At 33.3% G+C, this 14,340-nt stretch overlaps 3 protein-coding genes across 4 annotated transcripts; 1 reads left to right on the forward strand and 2 right to left on the reverse strand.

The window, feature by feature from the left end:
• Window positions 1–743: 743 nt before the first annotated feature.
• On the forward strand, window positions 744–4,945 carry Aif (Apoptosis inducing factor). Of its 2 annotated transcripts, XM_076799890.1 has the most exons (13): window positions 746–1,114; window positions 1,605–1,706; window positions 1,788–1,894; window positions 2,224–2,281; window positions 2,365–2,525; window positions 2,607–2,737; window positions 2,802–2,977; window positions 3,084–3,275; window positions 3,349–3,542; window positions 3,627–3,879; window positions 3,976–4,157; window positions 4,423–4,677; window positions 4,758–4,945. In XM_076799890.1, exons 1-13 carry the CDS (start codon window positions 1,027–1,029, stop codon window positions 4,827–4,829), a joined length of 1,971 nt encoding a protein of 656 aa, XP_076656005.1. In that variant the 5' UTR covers window positions 746–1,026; the 3' UTR covers window positions 4,830–4,945. The 2 variants fall into 2 exon arrangements, with proteins under 2 accessions (XP_076656004.1, XP_076656005.1); XM_076799889.1 differs by having other exon boundaries at window positions 744–1,114; window positions 1,605–1,894.
• A 159-nt stretch (window positions 4,946–5,104) lies between these two features.
• LOC143360761 (protein broad-minded) lies at window positions 5,105–9,555 on the reverse strand. The gene is made up of 8 exons (XM_076799880.1): window positions 7,864–9,555; window positions 7,456–7,793; window positions 7,182–7,378; window positions 6,770–7,105; window positions 6,378–6,697; window positions 5,798–5,975; window positions 5,475–5,690; window positions 5,105–5,406 (listed from the first exon to the last, which is right to left on the reverse strand). Exons 1-8 carry the CDS (start codon window positions 9,537–9,539, stop codon window positions 5,296–5,298), a joined length of 3,372 nt encoding a protein of 1,123 aa, XP_076655995.1. The 5' UTR covers window positions 9,540–9,555; the 3' UTR covers window positions 5,105–5,295.
• Window positions 9,556–9,895: 340 nt separating this feature from the next.
• On the reverse strand, window positions 9,896–13,905 carry LOC143360765 (TBC domain-containing protein kinase-like protein). The gene is made up of 14 exons (XM_076799887.1): window positions 13,644–13,905; window positions 13,248–13,460; window positions 12,910–13,159; window positions 12,593–12,821; window positions 12,246–12,520; window positions 12,021–12,167; window positions 11,829–11,949; window positions 11,536–11,697; window positions 11,289–11,466; window positions 11,000–11,206; window positions 10,671–10,930; window positions 10,341–10,468; window positions 10,111–10,273; window positions 9,896–10,029 (listed from the first exon to the last, which is right to left on the reverse strand). The coding sequence occupies exons 2-14, from the start codon at window positions 13,450–13,452 to the stop codon at window positions 9,922–9,924; spliced, it is 2,433 nt and encodes an 810-aa protein (XP_076656002.1). The 5' UTR covers window positions 13,453–13,460; window positions 13,644–13,905; the 3' UTR covers window positions 9,896–9,921.
• Between the last annotated feature and the right edge of the window lie 435 nt (window positions 13,906–14,340).

Consider the following 14,340-nt stretch of genomic DNA (forward strand, 5'->3'; position numbering starts at 1 on the left):
CATTTTTATCTGTATTACCAGGTATTACTGTATATGTACACCTAATTGTTGTGAGACAATTTTAATTTGTCGAAAGGATTATATTTTCATGTTTTGCATCGGAAGATAAGAGTGAGTAGTCCTATCGCGACAATAACAATGTCTTAAGCCTAAAAAATTTCAAGGTATACGTGACATTGTCTCCCATGAAAGGTCTTGTGACTCATTGTTGTCGACCTTGGGCTTGTCGAATCTTATACAGGTTCCGCAATATGTCGAATGTTCTTTGTTCAATAAAAAACATACGAAGTACATATTAGTCATATACATATAGGATTAGAACTTCTTAAATTACATCAAAATTGCCGTACTATGTTACCTTTAAAAATATAATTTGATATAACAGATTCAGTAAGTGCACGACGTCAAACGCTCGTACTCAAGATAAAACATTAATTTTTGTTTATTTGACTAAAATCATGTCAGAACTGTTTATTTAAAAATATCTATATGTACCTCTGTATCGTTTAGCTTTGCGAACGATGTTTAAAAGTTAATGAAACGGATATTTTGAATTTTTACATCAGTTACCATATGTTATGACTTGAATATTTCAAGATGACTTTTTTAAATTAATGTTAACGAAATCGTAATATTTAAATCTAATTGTGTACATTTATGTTGTCGTACACAATGATCGTGCAAGTGTATCGTATGCAGAATTTGAATTGGAATGAACTTGCGCCATTTTTAGCGCCCAATTTGCGCAGCTGTCATTCGTTATCAATGTGTGCTGTTAGTACAGATTTTAAAAAATTTGTACGTTTTTTCACGTCGTGCGGCAAATTTCTAATTAAGTAGTCCAAAATTAATGATTCATAGATAAACTACAGCTCGATTACAAAAGAAATTGGGTAATGGAGTGTCTTGTGTCAATTACATGTGTCCAGAAAACTGTACAGCGACTTCCAGTCGTATGCATGGTCAACAGAGCCGGCCGTACGCGCCATCACCATATTGCATAAGGCCAAAATTGGCTCGTTAAAAATGTTAAGTTGTGGCAGAATTGTCGGACGATTACCAAAACTTACAAGACATTCACCCGTTAGTCATTTTGGCCCATTAAAATATTTTGGTAAATATTTATACCATTTCGCTTCGGTACTTCAATCGAAAACCATACTTTAATTTTCAGAACTTCAGACACATCACACACTCAATTTACAATTAATTGCCCGTATTACTCTAGCATGATTGTATTGGATAACAGAATTTTATTACAATAACATACATGTACTCGTACAGCTAACATTTTTAATTAACATTGTTTTAAATTTGTGTGAGGTGTGTCTGATTCGAAGTGTACACCACGCGACGTAACCCCAAAATTTGTATACTGATATTATTGGGAATGTAAAATGTATTTCTAAATATTTAAGACATGTTAAAAATTTACAATGTATACATATTTCCTATATTACATGCAATTTAATTAAAAGATTACATTCACTTATTTTTGAAATAGTAGTACATCAGAGGAAGCATGTAATTAATAAGCATTGTATTTCTAATAATATTGTTTCGGTGCTGTAATCGTTATTTTAAATGTCTTATTACTTTTTTAGGAATTGTCAATAATAATTTATGGTACAGTAACAATGTTAGTGATAAGAAAACGTACAAGTCTCCAGGCACTACTATAAAACCGGAAGAATGTGTACCAGAAAGTAGGTATTCACAACCAAAGAGAAACGTCCCTTCTTGTGAATCTTATCCTAATGCATCTTGTCCACCGTCTTGTTATGAAGTTTGCGGTAAACCACCGGACTCAGGGAAGTGCCCTGATAAACCACCATCACCACCCTATTGGAAGATATTGGCAGCTTTACTTATAGCAGGAGTTACAATATATGCGGTATAACATTACGTGTTGTTTAATAATCATTTCAGTTTAAGTCACTATTTTATTTCATCTTTTTATTATCCGTGTCTGGAGAGGAGAAATTCGGGACAACAGGGGCAACAGCTTGTTTATTTGCTCACACACTTATTCCGATACGAATCCTCATCTTTCTCTGCCATGCGATATTGCAGACCTGAAGTAGCATGTTATTCAACTGCATCAATGTGTGCCCGACTCGCATTCCTTCAAAGTCTCTTCTCTCCAGACGTGGATGTCACAATGTTTTGATATTCGCAAATATTTCTGTTCTTTTCGTTTCTTTCAACATCTTTATTCTGTAGATATCTTCTACATTATCTTCCACAAAGAAATCTGAATCTCGAAAGGATGTAAGTACGAGTAAGTTGAGCTAAGTCTGTTTATTCCATCTATTAAGAAATGTAGGGAATCGTAATTAATCATTTCTTATTTTAAATATCTAGAAAAGAAGGATGGAAGAAGACAAAGAAGATCCTTGGAGAAAGTTAGATCACCACCTGATTCCTCTTCAATTCCCAAAGAAGTACCTTACCTTTTAATAGGTGGTGGAACTGCTGCATTTTCTGCATTTAGATCAATTAAATCTAGAGACCCTAAAGCTAAGGTACGCGATAGGGATCTCTCTCTCTCTCTCTGGTATTTCATGTTTTCAGAACAGATGAATAATTAAACAATTGCTTTGTAGGTGTTAGTGGTAATGGAAGAAAATGGTTTTCCTTACATGAGACCACCATTATCGAAGGAACTTTGGTACAATACAGATAGGGACGCGAGTTCACAGTTACTTTTTACACAATGGAATGGAACACAGCGAAGGTATTTGTTTAATAATTATTTACACACGTGAACAGCGATTTTTCTACTACTTATTGTATTGCAGTATATTTTATGAACCAAACGAGTTTTATGCAAATGTCAACAATTTAGTAGCATCTGATAAAGGTGGTGTAGCTATTGCTGCAGGTTGGAAAGTTACGAAAATTGATGTTCAAAATAAAACTGTGACACTCGAAGATGGTTCTGAAGTAAAATATGATAAATGTCTTATTGCAACTGGTAAGTATGTGTGTTCCTTTCATGTCCAAAGTACATGCTAATCTTTATCTGATCGAGACGTTAGAATCATTTCAGGTAAACACATTTAATTTCAATGTTCTTTTAGGTGCCTCGCCCAAACAACTTCCTGTCTTTGAATCAATCGAGGATGAGCTTAAAGATAAAATTATAACATTTAGAACAAAAGATGATTTTCTTGACTTAGAAGAAAGTGTACATAATTCTAAACATAAAAATATAGTAATAGTTGGAGGAGGATTTCTTGGGTCAGAACTCGCTTGCTCATTAGCTCGTAATTGTATGTTTACGATTTCTTAATCGAATAACCACTTAATATAATAGAATATTTATTATTGTACGTTTTTATACAGTGCCGCAAGACAAAAAAGTATATCAAATATATAAGGAGAAGTTTATAATGGATCAAGTATTACCGCAATATTTAAGTGAATGGGCAACAAAGAAAGCAATATTAGAAGGTGTTCAATGCATTTCTAGTTCCGAAGTTGTAGATTATTCCTATAAGAATGGAAAATTGTCGCTCATTCTTTCTGGAGACCGCGCTGTATGTTTAACTTTCAAGTATAGAACACCCTGTATATGTATATCATGACAAATGTTGATATTATTTTTTAATTTCTACGGACAGATTGCTGCTGATCAAGTAATTGTAGCAGTAGGTGTTAAGCCAAATACTGGTTTGGCAGAAGTTTCGCATTTAGAAACACATCCTGACGTAGGTGGCTTTCTTGTAAATGCAGAGTTAGAAGCAAGAAGCAATCTTTGGGTTGCTGGAGATGCTGCTTGTTTCTATGACATTAGACTTGGTCGAAGAAGAGTGGAACATCATGATCACGCAGTAGTTTCAGGAAGATTAGCAGGAGAAAATATGACTGGCGCAAGTAGGTTAAAATTGGCAAAATACATTACGTGCCCAGTGTCACAGAAACTCGTATAGAAAAAGGAAATACGGAAATTCACATTTTTCTTTTCACTAGGGAAACCGTATATACATCAGTCAATGTTTTGGTCGGACTTAGGAACAGAAGTTGGTTATGAAGCCGTTGGTATTGTAGATTCATCACTACCAACTGTAGGTGTTTTTGCTAAATCATCAGATTCGAATAGTTCAACACCGGTTTCGAATTCAAATGAAACCGTACAGTCCCTGCAGAAGAAGGTAACGAGTAGACGTGTGCGACAACACGGAAATGTCGAGTCGGGCCGAGTCGAGAATTTTATCTCGGGATTCCCGAGAATTTGTAAGATTCTTGAGAATTCTGATATATTCGAGAATCCCAAAAATTTTCTAGGACCCGACTCGTCCCGACGTCCTGGCCCGATATCTTCCCATATCTTTGCACACCTTTAGCAATAAGTGAAACATTAATTTCGAAGCCGTTCTATGTTCTCGAGATTTTGATGTCTATATTTTTATCATTCAGACATTGAGTTCAACAAAAAGTCCTGCAAAATCTGAATTAGTAGCACAAACAGTGAAAAGCAACGAGCAACAAGCGAGTTCAACCGAAGATGATATTTCAACCGAACCAGAATGTGATGATTCCAAATTAACAACGGAGACGGAACCTAAGAAACACGATGATTTTGAGAAAGGCGTTATTTTTTATTTAAGGGACGACATTGTGGTCGGAATTGTTCTTTGGAATCTTTTCAACCGGATGTCCATTGCTAGGCAGGTGCGTGAATAGAAAAATAAGTTTCACGAATATAAAAAATTCCAAGCACAAAAATATAATTTTGTATGTATGTTACGCAGGTTCTTGCCAGAGGTACAAAATATGATGATTTAAATGAAGTAGCAAAACTGTTCACTATTCACGATAATTGATTCCGTAGACACAAAAATGATGATGAATACATGACAACAACGTGTCATTAATGTATATAATGTTATTTATCCACTCATTTTGGATCATTTTTATGAATAAAAAGATCTACAACTGACATGTTATTCCTGAATTTAAAAGGTACGACCTGTATAAATATTGCACATATTACGTTACAAAGTATTTCCAAAAGGGAATCATAGAAGAATGCAATTGTTTAACCATTCAGATATGTTTATTGCGAGATTAAAATTAAATCTATTCTATTAGTTACTGAATCACAGTTCAATACCAAATGTTATTGTACATATAACGCACATGTATACGGAGCATTTAATAGAGAGTATTGTGTAAAACGATGTCATGGAAAACATATGTAATATGAATGATGTGTAACAATAGATTTTTTAACAATTTCTAATGTAAACTGATTTCATTCTGTGAACTATTTATATATTCATATTTCACCTAATGAATTAAAGTTTTAACTGATAGTTTCGGTAAAATTTTGTTTCCATATCTTTTATCTAAAGTATCCATAAATCTGATGTAATTATGAGATTGATAATCGTCTAAAGTCTGTGAACAAGAAATCATATTTGTTTATACATATTGAAATATTGAGAGTTGTACCAGTCTATACGTACCATGTGTTCAGGCCACATTTTCCCACTTGTCATGTGTTCCATTATTATATTTTGGGAATAATGTAGGAGCGACACACAATAATATATTATATAATCGGGTGAATGCAATATACAAATAGTAAAGAAATGTAGAATTTGAGTCCAGGGTAATATACCCCAAAAACACTGGGAAATCATTAAGTTGCACATCAAAGACCAACTAATACCGGAGGTACTCTATGTTAGAAAATAAATTGATTAATAAAATTATCAGTTACATGCACCTCCTCTACCTTACTATTAATACAGACAATTTTCATTTTGCATAAAAATCTAATCATTACCTTAAGTGCAAATTTGATGTGTGGAAGCTCACTACTAACGATAGATTCCAAAAGCTGCATAAACATGAATTGAGTGGTACATTCTTCCTGAGTATTTTTATCTACGACTTTCCCCAAATTTGGCCACAAAAATACAATTACCGGAAATTTCATTAATTGCGTGACAAATACTTTACATCTGCAATCAGTTATAACGTGCACAAAGGTCGATGATGATTTACGACGTTCTTACGCGCAATGTCATTATAATGGTGATTAAGTTTTCAATCTGAGACCTGCCAATGATGATGCACGACTAGCTAGAGTTTCCCTACTTTCTTCATTGATATTAACAATTCGAAAATAGTTCTTGAAATATTTTTGTGACTACTCGCAAATCAATTTCGATGGAGCTATCGAATTTCGTTAATAAGGGGTATACTCGCGGTCAACTGAGGCGTTTATTTGAAGCATGCAAGCTACTTTTAATAGTTATCTTATACGCAGAAAATAGTTTCCATAAACTAAATTTGTCACTGTACAATCTATCTCGTGTAAACTCGATTAAAATATTCAGATTTGTAAAATGATTAATACATACTTCTCTACATCACCTTCGCACATAATAAATACTGTTGCTAAAAACCAATCGAATCCATCAAATTTCTTTGGTTTTTCGTATTGTATAAATGCATAACATTCGCTAATAAATTCTTGCAATTTCTTCTTCATTTCAACGGTATTTTTTAAAATATTGTTTTGTTCTGCATAATATAAAGCTAAGTTGATTCCATGTATCTCCTCTGCAAACCAAAAATCAGTGTTCGCCGAATCATTTTCTTGCCATTGGAAATTTTCCATCCATTCTGCGGTAGGAATTGCTTTGTGCATCTGATCTAATAATTGTATTAATGTAGTACTCTACAGGAATAAGGAGCATATTTAGTTATAATTTTTTTTAGAAGATTTCGAGTATGAATTTTAAATCTTCACCTTTATCGAGTCCGATGATGCTTTATAGGCATCTCTAGCTTCTTCAATCCAATCGCTGTCTAACAATCCACGTGTGTTTTCTTTAAGTAAACAATCTAATTCTGTGCCGTCGTCATATTCTGAGGAACTGGCTTCTACAACCACTTTTGCAGTTGGTAATATCGACACATCATATTCCTCCAATTTGCTTTGTTCTTCCTCATCTTGAAGTTTAATAAAGTTTGCTTTGGATATAATTTTGTGTCGTATTAAAGTATATTCATCAATAATTTCTGCTACCGTATCCTTATTTTCAAGTTCTTCTGAATTCGAGTTTTGAAGTTCTAATAAAATATTCTAAAAATATTAATATATCATTAACGAACGCAGAAGAAACAATCTTTTTCTGGTTCAAAGTACATTTCAGTAATACCTGAAAGTTTAGTAGCTCTATTAAATAAACATGAATATTTAGATTCCAAATTACAGTCAACAATGATAACAGCCCTAGATAATGATAATTGGAATTCGGATTTATCGCATTTTTAAAAAGTTCAAACAAGTTAAGTGGATAATTCTGTTCTTCATTGCTGCGCAGATCTTTGACATTGGTCATAAAGGCTGAAAAACCTACGCATATTTAAAATACTTAAATCATTATAATATATTAATGCTAAATGAATGAACACCTATACCATTATCCTTACATTTGAAATTGAGAGAGAAGAAAGCGAGTATGTGTAAAAAGGTGTGGACACTTTCGTGATCCCATGGATCATCGAAACAATGTATGTCTTCCAATATTTTACAAGTTTCTGAAAGCAAAGTTGACAAAATATGAGGTGCAAGATTTGCAAGTGTGTTATATCCCAAATGGAAAAATGCAGCGAGCGTCACAAAATTAACCACTTCCATTGATGTCCATGACATTCTTAAGGGTGCTATACATCCTGCGATTAGTTCATGAAACACTGACGATTCTTGAATAAGTGCTTTCAATCCCAATGGTATAGATACCATTTTCAGTAATAACGATATAATAGCGCTAAAAATAAAATGGTTTCCTATGACTGTGTCTCATTAACAAGTAATATCTAAAAAAAAGTAGGAGTCACCTATTTATCTGTTGAACTTTATTTTCATTTTCGAAATAGGATGTATCCAGCTTATTGTAAAAATGTGATACAGCAGGATAAAACTCCTTTTCTATTTTATATTGTACAATTTCATACGCATCGAATACATCAAATAACTTTTCTAGTACTTTAAATAACTTGAGAAGATATTCATTATTCATTATAGAAAAAGGTTGTTTCAACATGTTCGATGCTATTATTGTAATATACATAGCAGGACACTTCGAAACATTATTTTCAAAATTGACAGTGTGTTCTTTGCATTCAGAGATAAGAAATAATGAACCATCTGTTGTATCCAGCATGTGTAAGATAATGTTTAATGTGTGCGGCCATATTTTTATATTGTTTTCGGATAAGGAAGGCAAATGACATAGCGCAAGATGGTAAAACTCGTGAATGTACAATATTGTTGGCTCGTCTAGAATAATTTGTAAAGCGTAACAAGAGACATCGTACACACCGTTTAATGTATCAACAGACAGTTTATTTAGAGCTTTCAGAGAAGCAGTTAGAAAGTCGGTAGTTTGGAATGGCGGCTCGAAAATAATTTCCTGTAAAAGTTTTCTGCCTCCCTCGTAAGCACAAAGCTGCGATACAAAGCACAGGCAATGTAGATAAGTTACTGTTTCTATTGTATTTCCATTAATGATTACTTCCATTGGTTCATCACAAATCGAAATTGATACAAAATGAGGAGGATCTTCCAATCCCTTCGCCACATGACCCATTATATTTTGCATGATACTTGGTGATTTGCCTAATGCCATTAGAAACAATTTTCTAGTAGCAAGACTGACAATCCACTTTTTACTCCAATTAGCACATGGGTCCAATATAGAAATAATATTCAATATGTTTAATGTCTTAGATTGCACTACATTGCCAAAATCATGTGTGCTAAGGAACGTCATAAATTGTTCTATTAGCTCCTCTGTCGATTTATCAGGATTTCTCACACATTTTAGTCTTTCTTCGTGGTACTGGAGTATCAAGTGTGTAATACGAAATACTCTTTCGTGTAGGAAGAACTTAAAATTAATTCCAATAACTAGAGTAGGTAATATTTCGAATGTTTTCTGGGAATCGTATTGAGCAGTAAAGGCGTTCAGTAAATTGATATACACATCGTGCGATTGTAAACACGTCAGTAATTTTGCATGGACTTGTAAACTGGCTTCGAAAATCGGTCTATTTTCATCTACGAGACTGTCTAACAGTGCCTTTTTAAGTGAATCCCACACTGGATTGTTATTTACATTTGACAGATCATTTTTTAATAAAACTTCATAGGCAGCTAATCTGACGTGAGTAGGCTTATCGTTGCTGATCTTATCAACAATAATATTATAGTATTCGTCATTATTCAGTGGAGAATTCCAGTCTTCGCTTGTTTGATCACTGAGGCAAGAAAGAGCTGACTGTGGCCGTGATTCAGAAAACAATGTTGACGATGATCTCGAAGCAGATTGTTCAACAAGTGTAGCTCTCATTGAACTTAGCAAAGCAGACATTTCTTTCGAATGTATGATTTCTTGGATAATATTGGTATATTCCATATCCTCTTCCAATCCTTTCTGTATCTTAGTTTCAAACTCCTTTTTTAGACACTTTTTCATCCACTTCTGGATATTCGGAGAAATGTTATGTTCCATACTTAAGAAATGATTAAGATATATTTACAAAATTGTAACGACGATGGTCGTGGTAATAGTAACAGTTAAAGAGTATCTGAACGCGTATATATACATTCTTATGTTTTGATTTAGTTTCTATGGCTACCAGTCAGGTCAGATACAGGTACTGTAGAGTGTACTTTATATAGTGTTACAAAATTACAATTTCTTTATAGTCCTAAAGTATGTTTTATACTTACAATATCTTATTTACAATAGATAGAAACAGATAATTCTTCGAAAACAAAATCAATATTTTGATTATGTACAAATTGTAGACACTTTATGTGTCACATACAATCGCAATAAACTTTAGGTGTCATGAGAACTTCTTAAATTTGTACAGAGTAATCTGTTTTTTTTAACGCGCACCTACTATAATGTTTGGAGACTTCGAACGCAAGGCATCAATTCCCCCTTGCAACGAACAGACCCCCATAACTCCACACTTTACAAGAAAATCTGCGAACTTTAAGAAAAGTATTAATTACGACAATGTTAAAGAATCATTAAATGTACAGCTTGTTTAATATTGTGATCAGATATGTACCAAAGCATTATTTTGATCAAGGGGTCCAATAATTACAACGATACTGTTCTTATTTTCTGCGATTGGTTTAGCTTGTGGTCCCAAAGTCTCAATCTGAGTTTGAGAGAGTTGTACGCTTGTAAATGGAATGTTAATACTTCCTGCCACGGCGTCTCGTTCGAATCTATGATAATACACTAGTGACTATGCGCAAAAACGTTTTCTAAACGAGATACAAACATGATACTTACTGTATATTATTGCGTATATCAACAATTATTAACCTTTCAGGATTATTGTCCAACAAATTTAACAAGTCATCAACACAAATTCTTGGCATTCTTTCAGTGCCTGGCTCAGGCTCTGACCAATGCACATCCTTGAAGCCAATACAATGATTTAAGCTTTAAATAGTGAGTAATAATTAAATGGGCACCCTTTAAAATTAATAACTTTTTAAAATTGGACTAAAGGTCTCGAGTTCTTTTTTAAGATGTAAGAAAGATTATTAAAAAGTTATTAGTTTCTAAAGGGTGTCTACTACATTTTTTGCCCGACTGTAAATAGATGAATCTTTGTACCTTGGGTTGATTAAACTGATGTTTTCTGTAAGTGATGCTAGCTGGCGTGCTTTGATACATTGTCATAGAATCTTTAACGCATAATTCTATATCTATTTCAGGAAGATCAGAAAATAAAAGAATACATTCATTAAAGCCAGAAGTTAAAAGGGAGTCGCGTAACTGTTTCAATATTGCCAGACCGACTAGAAGCGGGAACGAAGAATCCCCTAACAACAGTTTGTCCCACAAATGTAGTATTTTGTGAAGTGGAAATACATCTAAAACAAATGTTTGATTGAATTGGTCCGTAAGAAAGTATTAAATCATTAGTATAGTACACAACTTACGCGAAAACATTGTTAGAAACCACGGTATAGCAAACAGTTCTGGTACAAAGTTAATCGATCTGAGGTGATTAGCCAATTGAGGGTCGTGGAAAGCTATGATTTGCGAAAATTTTCCCAAGTATTCTTGTATGATAGCAGAATTATCTTTCAAAAAGAATTTATGAAGATATTTCGGTATGAATGCAGATAGACATTCAAATGCTCTAGCTACAATAAAAGTGTTACGCATTAAATACAGAAGTAAAGAGAGTAGTTGATCAGGTATAATATTGTATATTCAATTTATTACCTTCATTGTTAAAATTAAGGTAGAGAAATGGAGCTGTTAAAGAGTCTAATCCCTGCCAATAAACATAATGGGGATTGTTTCGTACCCATGCTTTTAATAGTCTTTGCAATCTCTCGTGACCAGCACCAGATGATAGCAATTCACTGTATTGATGACATCTTGGTATGTCTACTTCTATCTATGAGATTATTAATGTCCTTCACTATTGTAGTAAATAGCATAATATAACCTTGATGCAAAGTAGTACCTGTCTATCTGTATGGGTGGGCGTTTCTTTATCAATCATATCGTAACGCTTCTGAATATCACCAGTGATACCAAGCAATGCTGCCCAAACAGCTCCCCGAACAGGCGGTGGTATGTCTTTATGTGCTTCCTCTATAATTGCTTCTCTAGTAATTGGATAAACCTAAATTACAATAACTCATAATATTTGTTACGATAAATTACTAAACGTGTAAATATTTACTCTTCACAGTAAAGTCATTTTATATCCATACAGGATGTTCTGTATAACAGTTAAAAAAATATCATAAATACCTGAAGCAGTCTGTTGTACAAAATAATTCTATAGAATTGATATTCAGTATCTCTTTCTCTTATAATTAAAGGTAATTGAGAGGCAGCATCTGTTAAATCTTCTTGAGACTGAACACGCATTCTGTAATTGAATACAAAAAATAAACTAACCATATAATAGCTAATGATAAATACTAATTTTGTTGTACTTACTCATTTGTTAACCATGGATAATTTGCTATGTACGGAATATGAGATAAGCGTTGTCTGAGTGTATCGAGAGAAACTTTGATCACACGCATATCAAGTAAGCTAGCAGTGTCTTTGTGTCCAAACATTTGACCCAAAAGTATAACTAAACTAAAAACAAAAATTAATTGGTCATCCTTCAGCTTTCTTCTAATATTGCATACATATTCACAAAAGTTTTGTAACTACTTTGGAATAGATAAAATAGGTGGTCTTGATCTGATAAGTCCTTGCTTTTTGAGTTCTAGTGTAATGTCGCCGCCCGCCAATTGCCATAAATAATACAATTCATCCATTTTTCGAACAATAACATTCTTGTAAAGATTTTCTTGTGTCTCTTTTTCATTGTTTATTAAAAATTCTTCAAATATTGGCAGTTCTAACAATTCCTCGGGTATTTTACGTTTCGAGGGATGGATTTGGAGACAAGAATCTATAAACTCCTTCACTTTGTCTGGTAACTCCTGCAATAATAAATGAAAAATATGTTATAAGCTAGTAAAAGATTGTAATAAAGTATTAACGAAAATGACAACCATATAATTGTTGTGGCAATTATTTTCTCTTGCCAGACGTTCAAATACAGAAGTTTCGCAGTGTATTAAACTAAGAACTTTTCTCAAACATTGAGATAATTTCACACCTGGCCATATTGGTCTCTTTAATAATAATTCTGCAATAATCATACCCAAAGACCAAGAATCCACTTTCAAACTACTAACGCCAGAACTCAAAAATACTTCAGGCGCTGTATACTTTGGATAACTATAAATACACAAGAGAAATTACATTTGACGTATATTATTTAAACGTAAAGTATATCTAAACTAATAAAACTTTTATTCATATATACCCTATAGGAAAAGAAACATGTTTTCCACAATCTGTCATATAATATAAACCATAATTATACAACTGTACATATCCACTTTTATTAATAAGTATATTATCGGGACTTAAATGTCTATGCACTAAACCTAATGTATTCATATGTTGCAAGCCCAATAAGCATTGAAACGCTATTTTCATAATATCATCTGTATTTAAATTTTCCTTACAGCTTAGTGGATTCCCATTGTATTCTGTCACTACAACTATCCTTTCTATAAAATAAATTAAACAACATCATATCAGTATAACAGGATTTTCCAAAGGCTAATTACAATATAGAAATTATAAATATATTATTACCATGTTTACTTCTTATTATGTCAAGATAAGTTGATAAATTTGGATGATGAATAGTTTTCAAAAACTGAGATTTTCCATATATAGTTATCGAATTTGGTGTGAGAGGTAAACCATTGCTACCGCATACTTCAATTGGATGACTCTGTGCGAAAAATGTCATTCCACCGAAACAGCGTTCCTCATTTTCTAACAGTGCCGGACACATTTCTAACTCTATAATAAACACCAATATTTTAAAAAATGGTATGACGAGATGATAATTTATAACTTTGATAAAAATCTCAAGAAATATATTTTTCATAAAACATAAAACTATTTACTTGTGTATTAAGAATTCTTCTTACGTCATGTTACAAATTGTAAACAAGTAAATACATATTACATGCAAACACTTACTCAATTGTTATCTAAGGGTGCCGATTATTTCTCCCATTAACCTCGACGCCGTGTTTATGACAACTACTAATTGTCAAAAAGAAATACGCTCAAAAATGTGTTAGCCTCATAACTTTTCATAATGAAATTGCATGCAACTAATTAGCAAATAATTCAATTTATATCTTTCTTACAACAATCACTCTCATAACACTTATTAACAGAGTATATGACATTTCTCTGTTTATGTCATGAAACAACATTACTGGTTACTTGACCAGATACGAAACTCGAGCGTTTTGCAAGCAGAATACAACGTTCTGTAAACAGATCTAAGTATGTGCTTGTACCATAGAATACCTCGCCTGTGATGCTACACCAAGTGGCTAAGTCTACAACCTTGGGCGTGGGTCCCGCTGAGCATGGCGTTGGCATTGGCTAAGCCGAAATCCGACCGCTCTAACCGTGCTCTGATTGGTGCGTGTTTTCCGGAGAACATTTCCTCAAATGAAAAAGTTCCCAGAAATCACCCCTTCCAAGGAAGTACAAAATTTTTGGGACACCATGTATTCATGTACATATATATTCAAGCGGTACTACTTACGAGCGCATGCGCACAAATACAGACTGTTCAAAGACTGCCTATACGCTTTATGATTGAAAAGGACACGGGCTCGATTGGTTATATAATTTTGCTATTGGATAGAGTAACAAGGCT

The sequence above is a fragment of the Halictus rubicundus genome, chromosome 14 (assembly GCF_050948215.1).
Source record: "Halictus rubicundus isolate RS-2024b chromosome 14, iyHalRubi1_principal, whole genome shotgun sequence".
NCBI classification, from domain to species: Eukaryota; Metazoa; Arthropoda; class Insecta; order Hymenoptera; family Halictidae; genus Halictus; species Halictus rubicundus.